The sequence below is a fragment of the Culicoides brevitarsis genome, chromosome 1 (assembly GCF_036172545.1).
Source record: "Culicoides brevitarsis isolate CSIRO-B50_1 chromosome 1, AGI_CSIRO_Cbre_v1, whole genome shotgun sequence".
Taxonomy (NCBI): domain Eukaryota; kingdom Metazoa; phylum Arthropoda; class Insecta; order Diptera; family Ceratopogonidae; genus Culicoides; species Culicoides brevitarsis.
Window position 1 is genome coordinate 4,379,892 of NC_087085.1, and position 14,338 is coordinate 4,394,229.

The 14,338-nt window shown below is 27.5% G+C and overlaps 6 protein-coding genes across 6 annotated transcripts; 3 read left to right on the forward strand and 3 right to left on the reverse strand.

Moving 5' to 3' along the window:
- Positions 1-1,989: 1,989 nt before the first annotated feature.
- LOC134827633 (F-box/LRR-repeat protein 14) lies at positions 1,990-3,911 on the reverse strand. The gene is made up of 2 exons (XM_063840368.1): positions 3,411-3,911; positions 1,990-3,226 (listed from the first exon to the last, which is right to left on the reverse strand). The coding sequence occupies exons 1-2, from the start codon at positions 3,747-3,749 to the stop codon at positions 2,132-2,134; spliced, it is 1,434 nt and encodes a 477-aa protein (XP_063696438.1). The 5' UTR covers positions 3,750-3,911; the 3' UTR covers positions 1,990-2,131.
- Positions 3,912-4,316: 405 nt separating this feature from the next.
- On the forward strand, positions 4,317-5,103 carry LOC134827554 (uncharacterized). The gene is made up of 3 exons (XM_063840259.1): positions 4,317-4,471; positions 4,549-4,731; positions 4,795-5,103. Exons 1-3 carry the CDS (start codon positions 4,405-4,407, stop codon positions 4,998-5,000), a joined length of 456 nt encoding a protein of 151 aa, XP_063696329.1. The 5' UTR covers positions 4,317-4,404; the 3' UTR covers positions 5,001-5,103.
- LOC134827548 (small ribosomal subunit protein uS7) lies at positions 5,088-7,693 on the reverse strand. Its single transcript, XM_063840244.1, has 5 exons — positions 7,573-7,693; positions 7,069-7,244; positions 6,639-6,860; positions 6,316-6,432; positions 5,088-5,338 (listed from the first exon to the last, which is right to left on the reverse strand). Exons 2-5 carry the CDS (start codon positions 7,228-7,230, stop codon positions 5,171-5,173), a joined length of 669 nt encoding a protein of 222 aa, XP_063696314.1. The 5' UTR covers positions 7,231-7,244; positions 7,573-7,693; the 3' UTR covers positions 5,088-5,170.
- A 712-nt stretch (positions 7,694-8,405) lies between these two features.
- On the forward strand, positions 8,406-9,477 carry LOC134838178 (N-alpha-acetyltransferase 40). Its single transcript, XM_063853653.1, has 4 exons — positions 8,406-8,486; positions 8,544-9,034; positions 9,088-9,246; positions 9,304-9,477. The coding sequence occupies exons 2-4, from the start codon at positions 8,652-8,654 to the stop codon at positions 9,404-9,406; spliced, it is 645 nt and encodes a 214-aa protein (XP_063709723.1). The 5' UTR covers positions 8,406-8,486; positions 8,544-8,651; the 3' UTR covers positions 9,407-9,477.
- A 1,266-nt stretch (positions 9,478-10,743) lies between these two features.
- Positions 10,744-11,484, reverse strand: LOC134838314 (DNA-directed RNA polymerases I, II, and III subunit RPABC3). The gene is made up of 2 exons (XM_063853817.1): positions 11,305-11,484; positions 10,744-11,240 (listed from the first exon to the last, which is right to left on the reverse strand). The coding sequence occupies exon 2, from the start codon at positions 11,231-11,233 to the stop codon at positions 10,787-10,789; it is 447 nt and encodes a 148-aa protein (XP_063709887.1). The 5' UTR covers positions 11,234-11,240; positions 11,305-11,484; the 3' UTR covers positions 10,744-10,786.
- Positions 11,485-11,530: 46 nt separating this feature from the next.
- LOC134838313 (COP9 signalosome complex subunit 7) lies at positions 11,531-13,949 on the forward strand. Its single transcript, XM_063853816.1, has 5 exons — positions 11,531-11,927; positions 11,989-12,241; positions 12,299-12,519; positions 13,351-13,495; positions 13,650-13,949. Exons 1-5 carry the CDS (start codon positions 11,667-11,669, stop codon positions 13,673-13,675), a joined length of 906 nt encoding a protein of 301 aa, XP_063709886.1. The 5' UTR covers positions 11,531-11,666; the 3' UTR covers positions 13,676-13,949.
- The last annotated feature ends 389 nt before the right edge of the window (positions 13,950-14,338 follow it).

Genomic DNA, 14,338 nt, shown 5'->3' on the forward strand with positions numbered 1-14,338 from the left:
AAATTTTTTTTTTTAGTTAAAAATTAAAAATTTTGTAATATTTTACATAAAATTTTATTAAAATTAAAAACTGACATGAAAAATTACTCAAAAAGTTCAAATTTTGCTTCTTTCGACAAAGAGCTAACTTTTCAGCTTTTAGAATTTTTCGCAAATTCTTTAAATTTTTTTTTTTCAGTTTTCCTAAAAAATTTCATATAAATAAAAATTAACTTCGAAAACTGAAAAAAATCAAAATTAGCTTCTTTAGAGAAAGAGCTAACTTTTCAGCTCTTCGATTTTTTTTTCAAAATTTTTTTCAATTTAATTCAGTTATTTCTTAATATTTCATTTAAAATAAAAACTGACTTGAAAAACTAATTAAAAAAGTTCAATCGACGACATTTTTGGGAAAAACCTAACTTTTCAGCTTTTAGATAGAAGAAAGGAATTTTTAGAAAAAAACTCAAATTTTCTTTTTATTTACGTATTTCATCTTTATTTATTCTATTTTTCATTTGCCTTAAAAACTAACATTGAAAAAAATATCGCTGATGTCCTCGGAGAAGTCTAAAAATATAGCTCCTAATTTTTTGTTTTTAAATTTATTCAATTCTATCTAACTAATTTCTTTGTCCTTTTAAATCTTTAGATTTCCTTACAAAATATCTTTTTTTTGTTTTATTTTCTATTTTTTCCTTAATTTCACTAAAAATGGCATGAATATGAAAATATTCATCTTTCTTTGAAATTCTTGCAAATTCTTTGATTGGTTTGAAACTTATCAGGTAATAAAAAAAAAGTTATAAAAATAAGGCAATAATTGTGAAATAATTAAAAGATATTGCAAAAAAGTAGAGTAATTAAAAAGGTCACTGAAATAGGTAAAAAAGTAAAATTTTTAACTATCTATGCTAATAGATACGTTTTTTTCAACAAAGTTTAACAATAATTAGGTAATAATGGATACTGAAACAATAAAATCATAATTGTTAACCCACCCTGTTTTTTTGCCCTATTTTATGATCTAAAATTATATATTTTTTTTTACTAAACTTAAAAAATATTTCTAAATGTTGGAAGAATATAATCGTAAACTAATAAATTTTATACCTTTTTATGGCAATTGGAAGAAGTTTTTGTTTTGTCTCTTTTTTGACCTGATCTTTTTTTATTTTTTATTAATTTTTATTATTTTTTTTTCTATCAGAAAATGGCAAAAAAGAGACTGAAGTTACTACAAATTTATTTTAAATTTTTTTTATCTCTCATTTTTAAAATTAAAAAAAATATTAAAAAATTTAAAAATAAATTTAATTGAAAATTAATTAATTTAATTAAAATATTAAAAATTATCAAAAATAAATGATTTAAATTTTTTAATTAATAAAAAAATATCTTAAATATATTTTTTTTAATTTTGTTAAAAAAATTTTAATTTGATCTAAATATTTTACAAAAAAAAAAATATTTAATAATTTTATAAAAAATTTTTTAAGTCTTATTTTTTTTATTAAAAATTAAATCAGTTTAAATTAAATATTAAAAATATTAAAATAATTAAAAATTTATTTTTTAAAAATTAATTTGAAAAATTTAAAATTTCTCATTTGAAAATAAAAAAAAAATGTATCAATTTTTTTCGCTTTTTTAACAAAAAAAAAATAATTTAATAAAATAATATTTTAAAATAAATTTTTAATTTAAAAAAATAATATTTTTGATAATTTTTAATGATTTAATTAAATTAAATTTAGTTAATTTTAATTTTCAATTAAATTTATTTTTAAAATTTTCTAATTTTTTTTTTAATTTTAATTTCTTCAAAAAAAAAATAATTTTAATTTCTTCGAAAAAAAAATAATTTTAATTTCTTCGAAAAAAAAAATTTAATTAATTAATTTAATTTTAATGTTATAAATTTTTTTTGACTTGATTTTTTTTTTTTTAATTTTTTAAAAATCTAAAATTAATTTTTGAGAAAAAAAAGTTTAAAATAAATTTGTAGCAACCAAAATTAGTTTTAAATTTCATAAAAATACGAAAAAAATATAAGACACTTAAAAATTGCGCTTAAAATTAGGAGTAATAATGGAAGAAATTGTCTAACGAACTAAAAAAAATATCAAGAAAAGAAAAATAAAAAGAGAAATCATCTTTTGTGCCACAATCCCAAATTGAGATGTTCGAGTTTTGGCAACTTGACGATGATACTTAAGCCTTCGGAGGTGATTTTGGTACAACCATAAATGTCAATGGCACGTAAATTCTGTAATTCCTCGGACAAAACCGCCACACTTTGATCCGTAATGGCGCAACATTGTCCGACATTCAATACTTCAAGGTCGTGTATGGCACGCGCGACGCGAATTAACCCGACATCCGTAATGCGGCACGCATTCAAGCTCAACACTTTCAGCTGAAACAGCGTATTGGCAATGTGATTGAGAGCCGCATCCCCAATTTTATCACAAAAACTCATTTCCAGCGTTTGCAACGTCGTTACGCCATCGAGCAGGTACGCGATGCCGCAATCCGTAATGTTATCACACGCACTCAGATTAAGTGCCTCCAGTGTCGACATTTTGTTCAAGTGTCGCAATCCCTGATCCGTAATCGAGACGCAAAACGACAAATTGATGCTTTTGAGCGATGGCAAGCCTTCGGCGATGTATTTCAAGGCATCATCAGTCAAATGTTGGCAATCTTGCAATCCGAGATGCTCCAAACTTCGGGTGCCATCGGCTTTGTCTTTCGTCATGCCCGCCAAATGTCCGATGCCCTGATCGGAAATGTGCCAGCACGAACGCAAATTCAGTCGTTTTAGCGATTTAAGGCCCCACGCGATGAGCAAAAGTCCCGTATTTGTGATATTTCCGCATCCAGCCAAGTCCAAAACCTCCAAATTCGGGATGTGATGCGCTACTTGCCCAATTGACGTGTCTGTGACTTGTTTGCACAACGACATGTCAAGTACCCGCAAATTCGGGAGCATCAGACTGAAAGCTTGCGTTATGGCAACGTCGGTAATGTTATAGGTACCACTGAGATTTAGCGATTCCAGGTTCGGTAACGATACAACCACGTCTTTGAGTGAGCGTTTCAGCGAGAGAATGTGCACGCGACGAATTCCCCGCTTGATGAGAGACGAAAACAAGGCTTGCGAACCCTTGCGCAAATGCAATTTCGCTTCGATGCCCTTCCAACAGGATTTCGCGTAAACTGCATCACGCCATCCGCTGCAAACCTACGAAAAAAAATTTTTTTAAAGAATTTTTATTAAAAAAAATCGAAAAAAAAATTTTTTTTAAAGAATTTTCTTTAAAAAAAAATCGAAAAAAATTTTTTTAAAGAATTTTTTTTTTTTAAATCGAAAAAAAAATTTTTTTTAAAGAAATTTCTATGAAAAAAAATTTAAAAAAAATTTTTACCCTCGCAACGCGCCCTTTACTCTGCAAATCGAGCTTACTGAAAATGATTGTCAGTATTTCGGGATACAAATTTGTGATTTTTGTTCGTCCATCTTCCTCATCCTCGGCATCCATCATGTCAGCTGCAACGGAATCTGATGCACTTGTCGTCGTCGAAACGTTGGAAAATGTCGAGAAATGCGGAAAGCCACGCGCAAAATTGAAGGCATTCGAGGTTTGTTGCAACAAATGCGCCGGATACGACGGGCCATGGTATTGTTGCATCCCCGCGGGTGGTAGATGTGCATGAAACGAGTCTTGCAAATAATAAAGAGACGGAGGAAACTGAAGATGCGTCATTTTTGCGACGGATTTTTCGCGATGTAAACTAAATTCTATCGCTACAACGGCACACGGAACACGTTAATTTTGCATTTTTTTACGGTTTAGCACTACTCTACGAACGAAAAGACGGGTATTTGTGGGAGTAATTTCCGAATTTTGTGTCTTGCGATGCTTTGTGTTTGGGTACTGAATGAGCGTGAACACTTGTCGTCGTGCCCGAATGCACATTTGAACGTTTAATTATGCATTGGGATTTTTTCTTAAATTGGCGAAAGGCGATTTTGAAATGGTTATGAAATTTTCAAGTTTTTTCAATTTTTAAGCTTAAAAAATTAAAATCAAAAATTTTCGTAATTTTTTATGAATTTCAAGCTTGAAAACAATCAAATGGGCTCTCAAGATGAAAATTACGTATTTTTTTACGTAATTTTTATTTTTCAACTTCAAGTCATTCATATCGAATTTTCGTAATTTTTTTATAAGTTTCAAGCTTAAAAACCAAAAAAAGTAAACAAAAAAATACTTAATCTGAAATCGCATTAGCAAATTCAAGCTTGAATTTCCTTGAATTAGCAAAGGCAATTTTTTAGGCAAAACAAAAATTGACGAATTTTTTGTTTATTTTTCTTTAATTTTTCCAACATTTTCACACATTTCCAGCCACAAAATCATGAAAATTTCAACGACAACCTGTGCCTTACCGATGCTCGCGATACTCTTCGCCGTCTTCAGCACAAGTAAGTAAAAATTTCCCGCATTCAAAGCTGAAAAGCCTAAAAGGGAGTGGCAATTTCTCATTAAAATCTCGTTTCAGGTCTCGCCATCCGATGTTATCAGTGCTCCTCGGCGACAGACATGAAGGGCGTCGACAGCTGCGGCGCGTACAAAGCCTTTAATCGCTCGCAACACATCGCCATCGAATGCAACAGCGACGAATCGCACATGCCCGGATCGTTTTGCATGAAAGTCGTTAATCAGAGTCCTCGAGGATTCATTTGTGAGTTGATTTTTTGATGAAATTTCAAAGAATTTAATTTTTAATGAGCGAATTTCGTTTTAGGGGACGGAAGATGGCGTCAAGTAATCCGTCGATGTGCATCGGTAGCTGAAACAGGTGTCACGGGAGTGTGTAATTGGGGCGTTTACGAGAACGGCGTTTATTGGGAGGAATGTTATTGTGCCGAAGATCAATGTAACAAAGCCTCGTCGATGATTGTGACGCCTCTGATGTTCTTATCTGTCGTAATTTATGCGATTCTGCGTTGATTTTTACAAAAAATAAGCAAAAAAAAATCTCAAATTGTTACAAATTCCGTCCATTTTTAGGGTTAGAAGACAAGAAAACGAATAAAATTTCGATATTTTTTAAGTTTTTTGTGTGTTTTATTATCAACTACCTCGCGAGAGGTAACTTTCAGATGACAATTTGCATTTTTTTAACGGTTAGACTTGGCAACACGTTCCAATTCGTCCTTCTTCTTGATAGCGTACGAGTTTGATGATCCCTTGGCTGCGTTGATCAATTCATCGGCTAAGCATTCAGCGATTGTCTTGATGTTACGGAATGCAGCTTCGCGGGCTCCCGTGCACAACAACCAGATAGCCTGTGAAGAAAAATTAAATTTTTTTGTTATTTTTTGCGAAAATTCGAAAAAGGCTTTTAAAAATTTATTTTTTAATTTTTTTTTGTCCCAAAATAACTTTTTAAAAATTTAAAATAATTAAAATTTGAATTAAAAATTAATTAATTAATTAAAATTAATCAGAAGTTCATAAAATTATTGAAAAAAATATTAAAAATTTGAATTAAATAAAAATATTTACAGAATTATTTTTTTATCTTAAAAAATTAAAAAAAAAATAAATAATAAAAAAATTCTTTAAAAATTATTAAAATAATTAAATTAATAAATATTTTACAAAAATTTTATAAATTAAAAAAAAAATTAAGAAATTCAGTCGAAAAATTTGTTCGAATTCGATCGATTTAAAGAAATTTATTTTTTTATAATTTTTAAAAAATTAAAAATTATTATTAATAAAATACATATTTAAAATTAAATAAAAAATAAAATAAAAATTTTAAAAATATTTTTCGTAAAAAATTAAAAAAATCTTTTATACGAAAGATATGAAAAATTAAATTTAAAAAAAAAATTAATTTAAAAAAAATTTCAAAAATTCTACTTTAATTTTTAATTTAAAAAAAAATTATTTAAATATTATTAAATTTTTTAATAATGAATTATTTAATTTAATTAAAATTTATTTAAAAATAAAAAAATAATTAATAAAAATAAATAAATAAAAATTTAATTTAATTTAATTTGAATTAAAATTTTAATAATTTTTTTTATATTTTTTTTTTATATTTTGAGACTAAAATTTTTTAAATAATTTTTAAAAAATCCCATTTTTGATTAAAAAAATAAAATGTTTCTTTCTTTATGGTCGATATTTAAAATCCGAATGAAAATATCATGCAAAGTAGAAAGAATTTCCTCTTCGCCCGTGAAGTTGCCCTTTCAATATTTGACTGAAACGGTATTTTTCGGGCGAAATTTCAATAAAAATTACTTACTTGGTTGACACGACGCAATGGAGAGACATCAACAGCTTGACGACGAACAGTTCCTGCACGACCGATACGTGTAGAATCTTCACGTGGGCCTGAGTTGATGATAGCTGAGACCAAGATCTAAAGAAAAATTCAAAAAAATTAATTAAAAACTCAAAATTTGATGAAAAATTTTGTTCGATTTGAATTTCATGACAAATTTCCATCGAAAAAAAAAACTCGTCGCACAGAAAATCGGTTTTTCTTGTCTCTTCATGAGTCCATTTAGCGATGCAAGCGCATAAATGGGTCTAGTCAAGAGACGAAACGCCTAAAAAAACACTTGCCTGTAATGGATTTTCGCCAGTTAGCAAATGGATGATCTCAAAGGCGTGCTTGACGATGCGAACTGTCATCAATTTCTTGCCGTTGTTGCGTCCCTTCATCATCAAGGAGTTGGTAAGACGCTCGACAATGGGGCATTGAGCCTTGCGGAAACGTTTGGCGGCATAACGACCTGCGGAGTGAGGCAAATAACGAGCGTGCTTCTCTTTAACGGCGATGTAATCCTGCAAAAAAGCAATTTTCGAGGTTAATTTTTTGAAATTTTTGAATTTTTTTGTGTTTGATTCGAATTTCATGACAAATTTCCATGAAAAGAAAAATTCGTCGCACAGAAAATCAATTTTTCTTGTCTCAATATGAGTCCATTTAGCGATAAAACACGTAAATGGGTCTAGTCAAGAGACGACAAAGGCACGGAGAGGCGAAACTTACTTGAAGAGACATATCGGAGACTTGAACGTCATCGCAGCTCCATTTTCCGAACAACTTAATGTCGGGCAATTCAGCTGTTTGGGCGACGACAGCAGTATCTAATACTTGGACAGGAGCATCAAAGTCCTGACCTTCTTCTTGCCATGTTTCGGTATCAGCCATTTTAGGCGTTTATTCTAAAAAAACAAACAAAATTTCATTAAAATCCATTTTTAGACTCAAAACTTCGATTTTGGAGATAAAAAAGTGTCGAAAAATCCATGAAAAAGTCAAATTTCTGATGAAAATCGTAAAAAATTAATAAATTTTGACAATTCACACTCGATTTTGACAACAGTATGCACCGCATTGCCCACATGGCATCGATTTGCGAAGTATTTTTCACAATTTTTGCCCTTTTTTGATCATTTCACAATAATTTTCCTTTGGAATTTCGATGCCTCGAAGGTTCATGGATCATTTCAACACATTTTTAGTCTCCAAATCGTGTGAAAAGCTACTCACTGTTGGAAATTTCTTGCAGAAAATTAAAATTCCGACTGTATAGCCACAATATGGCGAGTGAAAAGAAGGTTTCAGGGCATCGCTTTTGGATCGCTTCCTCAGAACTCGTTTTCAACTGTCCCTGAATCGATGTCAAATGAGATGAGACGAATGAAATAGATAAATCCACGTACAGAGCGTTTCATTTGTAAAAAAAAAATTTTTTTTTTAATTTTTTATTAATTTTTTTTTTTTAAATAATTTTCAAAAAATAATTAAATTAAATTAAAAAAAAAAACAAATAAAAATTAAAATTTTAAATAATTAATTAATAAAAAAAATTTTAAATTTTTTTTTTAATTTCAAAAAAAAAATTGAAAATTTAAATTAATTAAAATTATTTAAATAATTTTAGTAAAAGGATAAAATTTTATAAAATATTTTAATATTTTTTTTAAAGGATTTTTTTTTTTTGAATTGATTTATTTAAAATAAAAATGATTTTATTTTTATTAACTAAAATTTAAGTAAAATAATGAATAAATTTTTATTTAAATTAAATAAAAAATTGTTTAAAAAAATAATTAAAGAAAAATTATACTCTAAATTTCATCATTTTTCTCCCCATCATGCAAAAGTTGCATTTTTTGCTATTTTTATACCAATATTTGATATTTTTGCAAAAAAAAATTATTTTGAGTAAGATTTTTTTTAAATTATTAAAAATTATTCAAAAATAAAGAAAAATGTCGATAATTTTTTGTCAAATAGCTTTAAATTTATTTTACTTAACTCTAAAATTAAATGAAACTCCCTGTACTTGAATTGTCAACTTATCAATTTCATTCGTCTCATTCATACAGAGCTCATTTTGCGCCCAAATCAAGCCTCAAAACCCAAAAAGACCCGAAATTATTAAAATTTTATGGAAAATCGTAAGTTTTTAAATAAAACTCAATCAAATTTCTCATTAAAAATTAATTTATTTTCAGATTTTTTGACAAAACATTACAAAAACTCGTAAATGTGATTGAAATTTCAAAACAAAAAGCATTTTTTTAATTTATTCAAAACCAAAAATCTCAAAAACCTCCGAAAAAATGTCTCACATGAAATACGACGACGTCAGTATGCAACAACGGTACATCGAGAAGGCCCAACGTTCGTCAAATCCCCTGAAAGAGACTTCCGAAGGCACCAAATTCGCAGAATTCCAACACAATGACACGCATTTCACGATTCAATGCAAGCTGAAATCCGAATTAGACTCAAAAGTCACAAAATGGGCCTTTAAATTGGCGGAAAAGAATGTCGGAAATTATTTTAAGAACTGCAAGGAGGGATGGCAGCCCAAAATTAAACAAAATGATTTGAACAAGAATTGGGCAAGGTATTTAATTGCCACAGACAAAGCGACGAAGAAAAATGTAGCTTATGCGATGTTCCGGTTTGACTTGGATTACGGCTCAAGTGTCTTGTATTGGTAAGATTTTCATGAAATTTCATTAAATTTTCCTAAAATTACGATTTTTTTAGCTATGAATTGCAAGTCGAAAGCGAATATCAGAGAAAAGGTCTCGGAGCGTTCATGATGAAAGCCCTCGAATGCATCGCGGAGCATTTTAAGATGGAAAAATTGGTATTAACTGTTTTGAAGAACAATCCAGATGCCTGTCGATTTTACGATAAACTCGGGTAAGAAGGTTTTTTTTAATGAAAATTTGAAAGATTTTGACCTTAAATATTTTTTAGTTACAAAAAGGACGAAACCTCACCGGATGACGAAGCATACGAGATTTTGAGCAAAGTTTTCATTGAAAATCAAAACTCGACTGAACGACATGCTCTCGCTTAATTAAGATTTTTTCGAAATTTAAATAGAATTGTTGTAACTTTAACGTTTGTTCCCAATAAAAAAAGAGGAATTCCGTATTTTTGATAAAAAAAATATTTTTTAATTTTTTAGAGATTTTTTTTTTTAATTATAGAAAATAAAAATAATTTTTAGACATCTTTTTTGAATTTTTGAAAATTTTTTGCTTTTTTTCTGAAATATCTAAAAATTATTTTTTTTTTACAATTTTTGAAAGAAAATTTTTAATTTTAGAGAAAAAAATTTTTTAAGCAACTTCGAGCTAAAAATCGAGTTTTCATGCAAAATTACTTTTTGTTTCTAAAATATTCAGATTTATTTTTTGAGAGAAAATTTTTTTAATCATTTTCGAGCTAAAAAATTATTTTTTTCTAAAATATTTAAAAATTATTATTTTTTTATTTTTATGAATTTTGAGAGAAAATTTTTAATTTTAAAGGAAAGGAATTTTTAAACATCTTTAAGCAAAAAATCGACTTTCACGCACAATTTTTTTTTTAAATTTAAAAATTTTTTTTTTTGAATTTAAAAATAAATGAATTTAAAAATAATGAATGAAAAAATAAATTTTTATACATATTTGAGCCATAATTTGAATTTTCATGCAAATCTTTGAAATTTTTTTAACATATTAAAATTTTAAATTTTTTTTAACTTTCAAGGAAATCATTTTTTTATGAAATTGCTCGAAAATATTTTTTAAAGAAAAAAAAATTTTTTTCGAACAATAAAAAAATAAAAAATTTCGGTTTCTAAACATTTAAAATCAGATTGTGAAGAAATTTTTGAATTTTATGAAAATTTTCATTTTGTTTAATTTTTTTTTTTCAAAAAAAAAAAAATTTTAGAGAAATTTTTGAAATTATTGAAGAATTTTTCAGAAAAAGGTCTTAAAATTAATATTTTGAAAATTTTCTATTAAAATTTTAGTTTTATCAAAAATTATTTCAATGAATTTTTGTATTTTTTTCATAAAGTAGGCAAAGTTTTTAATCTCCAAATATGAAATTTCATCAAAAAAAATAAAATTTTTTGAGATTTTTATATCAAAAATTTTTTTTTGCGAAATTTCAGAGACAAAAAATGAATTTTCAACACTTTTGAACAACTTTTCATCCAAAAATGGATTATTTCAATGAAGAACCTTTACAAAATTTCTCCAAAAAATGGTAAATTTTTCATTTTCCTCCCCTCACATTAAATTCCAACAAATTTTCAGTTGCCTTTCCTTCGCAATCGCTTTCATCGTTGCCCTTTTCTACATGTACCTCAACATTTTCCTGATGCTCTCGACCTACAACGACAAAATGAATGCTTGCAATAAACAGCTTTTGCCTTAAAAAATTAAATTTTTTTTTTATTTTAAAACGCCAATTTCTTCATTAACAAGTACATTTGTTGGTCAACTTCGAATCCGTGCAAGTTATTTGCGTCGCCCTGTAATCGCATCAGCAGTCCGCCGAACGAAACGTAAGCCGATAATCTGCTCGAAGCTTCACTGTCGTCGCCCTCGAGTCGATAAACTTTCCCGAACATCACGTACTCAAAGTTGTCGGCACGCGATCCTTCAATTTCCGCCGCATTGTATTCCTGCGAAGCGGGCGTTCCGTCTTCATGGAGCGTTGTTGCGAGTACAAGACGGAATTTGTCGCCCAGTTCCATGGGATAGACCCATGAATTGATGTCGAGAATCAAGTCCATTTTGAAGGATTCGGATTCGCAATGGAGACGCGAGCAACGATCGAATTTTTTTCCTTCGGGATCCATGTCTTTGACGTTGAAAATGTCCTCGAATAACACTCCAGCCATCGTTTAGCTACGAAAAAATGCGAAGTTTGAAGTTGAAAGCCGGAAATTTATTGAAAAATTACAGTTTTTACCTTAAAATTTGTGATTTTTGGAATAAATTTGGATTTTTTGAGGTTAGTTTTTTGAATTTTCGTCAAAAATTTAAATTTTTTTTATGGATTTTCACGAAATTTTGATGAAAAATCCAAAATTTTGTCGATTTGTTGTGATTTTGCACACGCTTTGCTGTTTTACGGTCTTCTTCTGAATAAAAAACTCAAGTTTTGGTTCAAGGGAACACTTTAGACGTCAAAATTTGAAACGTCAACCGCGAGACAAAAAATTTTTTTGCTTTAAATTGTGGTAAAAATCGATCAATTATCCGTTCGCAGAGCCTTTTGCAGCGTCAAACGTAACCTCCCACACGTGTTCCTTGCCTTCAACGGTTGCAACAATGAAAAACGACGACGGCACCGCCTCCGATGTCAATATCACATCATCATCTTCCGCCGTAGCGACTTCATCTTGTCCGGCATCGGGCAATAGTCAAAACTTTGTCACACAAAACCCAAACAGTCTGCTGTCGGAGCACTATGTGCAGCTAATGCGAAAAGCCACAACCGCCGAACAGACTGTCGATGTCATCCGGCAGGCGTTGGAAGCGACGGGCGTGCATGTTTTCGGGGAATTGTTGCATATGCCGAATGTGCAAGCGGTGAGAAATCCCAAAAAATTTCATTTTTTCGAAATTTTTCTTTAATTTTTTCATTTTTTAGTTGGAAAAAAGTGAACATGCCAAGTCGTATCACACGCTCAACGTATTCGCCTATGGCACGTATCGTCAGTACTTGCAACAAAAGGACAATTTATTGGACCTGACACCTGTGATGAAGAAGAAACTACAACATCTAACCATTGTCTCGATGGCAATCAAATGCAAATGCATCCCGTACAGTAGTTTGCTCGACGAATTAGATATTAAACACGTTAGGGACTTAGAGGACTTAATTATCGAAGCAATTTATGCTGGTAAAGTATTTTTTTCTTCATTTTTGGCTAAAATTTCTTTTAAATTGTCATTTTTAGACATAATCCATGGGAAATTAGACCAAAAAAACAAACAGTTGGAAGTGGATAACGCGATTGGGCGTGATATTCAGCCAGGAGACGTCAGTCAAATTTGCAACACATTGCAAGAATGGTGCGATTCGTGTGAAACTGTCTTGGCATGCATTGAGGAACAGATCCGTCGAGCCAATTCTGAAAAGCAGAAACGCATTAAACATAAAGATGCTGTCGATAAAGAGGTAAAATTTATTTTTATAATTTTTTATTTGAAAAATTTTATGAAGAATTTTAAATTTAAATTTTAATAATTTTAAAATTTTTCAAAAAATTTAAAATTATTTTTAAATTTAAAAAATTTTTTTTTTAATTTAAAATTTTTTTTTTTAAAATTATTTAATTTAATTTTTTTTTTTTTTTAATTTTTTTAATTTATTTTTTAATTTATTTTTTAATATTATTAATTAACTTAATGTTTCAGTTTTTAAAAAGATAAAAAAAAAAATATCGTTTTTAAATAAAATATTAAAAAATTCAAGATTTAAAAAAAATTAAAAAACTCAAGTTAAAATTAATTTTTATTTATTTTTTTTTTTACAAAATTTATTTTAAAAAAAATTTAAAAAAATTTGAAAAAAATTTATTTTAAATTAATTAAAAAAATTCCAAAAAAATTTTTTAAATTTTTAATTAGGTAAATTTTAATTTTAATTAAAATATTTTTTTTAAATTATTTTTAATTTTTTTTTATTTAATTTTATTATTTCAAAATTTGTTTAAAAAATTAAAAAAATTTTTTAAAAAAAAATTTTAATTAAAATATTTTTAATAATTTTTTATTGAAAATTTTTTAAACAAAAAAAAAATTTTTAAAAAAAATTATTTTGAAAATTTTTTTTTAAAATGACAATATTTTTAACAAAAATATTTTTAATTTATTTTAAAAATTTGAATTTATTTAAAAAAAAAAAAATTAAAATAGAAAAATTTAATTAAAAAAAATAATTTAAAAAAATATTAATTAAAAAATTTAAAAAATTAAATTAATTAATTTTTTTTAATTTTCCCCCCAGATTGTTAACTTGAAGAAAGCAATAAAAACAGCATCCAACGAAACAGATGGCGATTGCGTAATGGTAGGCGATTCACGTGAAGCATCCAGCGGGCATGAAGTTCGTAAAAAGCCTTCGAAATCATCGAAGAGCGGCAAAGCATCGGGTAAGTCGTGGACAAAGTATTTTTCGTAAAGCCAACAAAAAAAAAGCTTAAAATTTTGTTGTAAATACACAAACAAACAAAAAAAAAACTGAAAAATACATGAAAAATTATATTTGAACGAAATTTACCTTCTTGTCTTTCATCAACTTTTCAGGCAGTAGCGTGCGACTCCACATTTGAGAAACGAAGAGATGTCCTAAAAATATATTTCTCATCAAAAATCATTTCCTCATCATCAGCACCTTTCATCATCTTAAATTTCAACTTTTATTTAATTATTATTTTTTTTTCTTTAGTTTTATTTTTTGTTGATTTTTTTGAAGAACTTCCAATAATAAAATTCAAATTCGAACAAAAACAGAGCGGAAATGTAAAAAAAACAATCAATTTTAACATCCAAGATTTTTGTTTAAAAAAAAGGAAAAATATGTTCTTACCTTTGATTATTACTTAGTGAACTGTAATGATAAAATTAATTAAATATATCGATTAAATAAAAATTAAAAATGATAAAAAAAACTTTTTAATTTTTTTTTTCAGATATTTTTTTTTTTGTGTTTTTGTAAATAATTATTTTTTTTATTATTTTTTCTCACACATTTTTCATCTTTCATCTTAGATTTTTTTTAAATTTTCAGAAAAAATTCTATAAATTTAAATTTTTAGATTTTTAAATTTTTGATGATTTTTTTCACAATCTTACATTTTGTTAAAATTTTCCAAAAATTTTCATTTTTTTTTTTAATTTTCATTATTTATTTTTGATCTAAAACTTTATTTTGATAAATTTATCAAAATTTAATAAAAAGTTTAAAAAAATTTTTGAGAAAAAAATAAAAAAAA

Bases quoted from the DNA above. Each gene is read 5' to 3' on its own strand.
- LOC134838314 (XM_063853817.1), bottom strand. From the start codon at position 11,233: ATGGCTGGAGTGTTATTCGAGGACATTTTCAACGTCAAAGACATGGAT.
- LOC134827548 (XM_063840244.1), bottom strand. From the start codon at position 7,230: ATGGCTGATACCGAAACATGGCAAGAAGAAGGTCAGGACTTTGATGCT. The intron at 6,433-6,638 runs GCAAGTGTTTTT...ATTTTTCTTTAG, and splicing joins CTGGCGAAAATCCATTACAG to ATCTTGGTCTCAGCTATCAT. The intron at 5,339-6,315 runs GTAAGTAATTTT...TTTTCTTCACAG, and splicing joins CATTGCGTCGTGTCAACCAA to GCTATCTGGTTGTTGTGCAC.
- LOC134827554 (XM_063840259.1), top strand. From the start codon at position 4,405: ATGAAAATTTCAACGACAACCTGTGCCTTACCGATGCTCGCGATACTC. The intron at 4,472-4,548 runs GTAAGTAAAAAT...ATCTCGTTTCAG, and splicing joins CTTCGCCGTCTTCAGCACAA to GTCTCGCCATCCGATGTTAT. The intron at 4,732-4,794 runs GTGAGTTGATTT...ATTTCGTTTTAG, and splicing joins GAGTCCTCGAGGATTCATTT to GGGACGGAAGATGGCGTCAA.
- LOC134838178 (XM_063853653.1), top strand. From the start codon at position 8,652: ATGTCTCACATGAAATACGACGACGTCAGTATGCAACAACGGTACATC. The intron at 9,035-9,087 runs GTAAGATTTTCA...CGATTTTTTTAG, and splicing joins GGCTCAAGTGTCTTGTATTG to CTATGAATTGCAAGTCGAAA. The intron at 9,247-9,303 runs GTAAGAAGGTTT...AATATTTTTTAG, and splicing joins CGATTTTACGATAAACTCGG to TTACAAAAAGGACGAAACCT.
- LOC134838313 (XM_063853816.1), top strand. From the start codon at position 11,667: ATGAAAAACGACGACGGCACCGCCTCCGATGTCAATATCACATCATCA. The intron at 12,242-12,298 runs GTAAAGTATTTT...TGTCATTTTTAG, and splicing joins TATCGAAGCAATTTATGCTG to ACATAATCCATGGGAAATTA. The intron at 12,520-13,350 runs GTAAAATTTATT...TTTTCCCCCCAG, and splicing joins AAGATGCTGTCGATAAAGAG to ATTGTTAACTTGAAGAAAGC.
- LOC134827633 (XM_063840368.1), bottom strand. From the start codon at position 3,749: ATGACGCATCTTCAGTTTCCTCCGTCTCTTTATTATTTGCAAGACTCG. The intron at 3,227-3,410 runs GTAAAAATTTTT...TTTTTTTCGTAG, and splicing joins GTAAAGGGCGCGTTGCGAGG to GTTTGCAGCGGATGGCGTGA.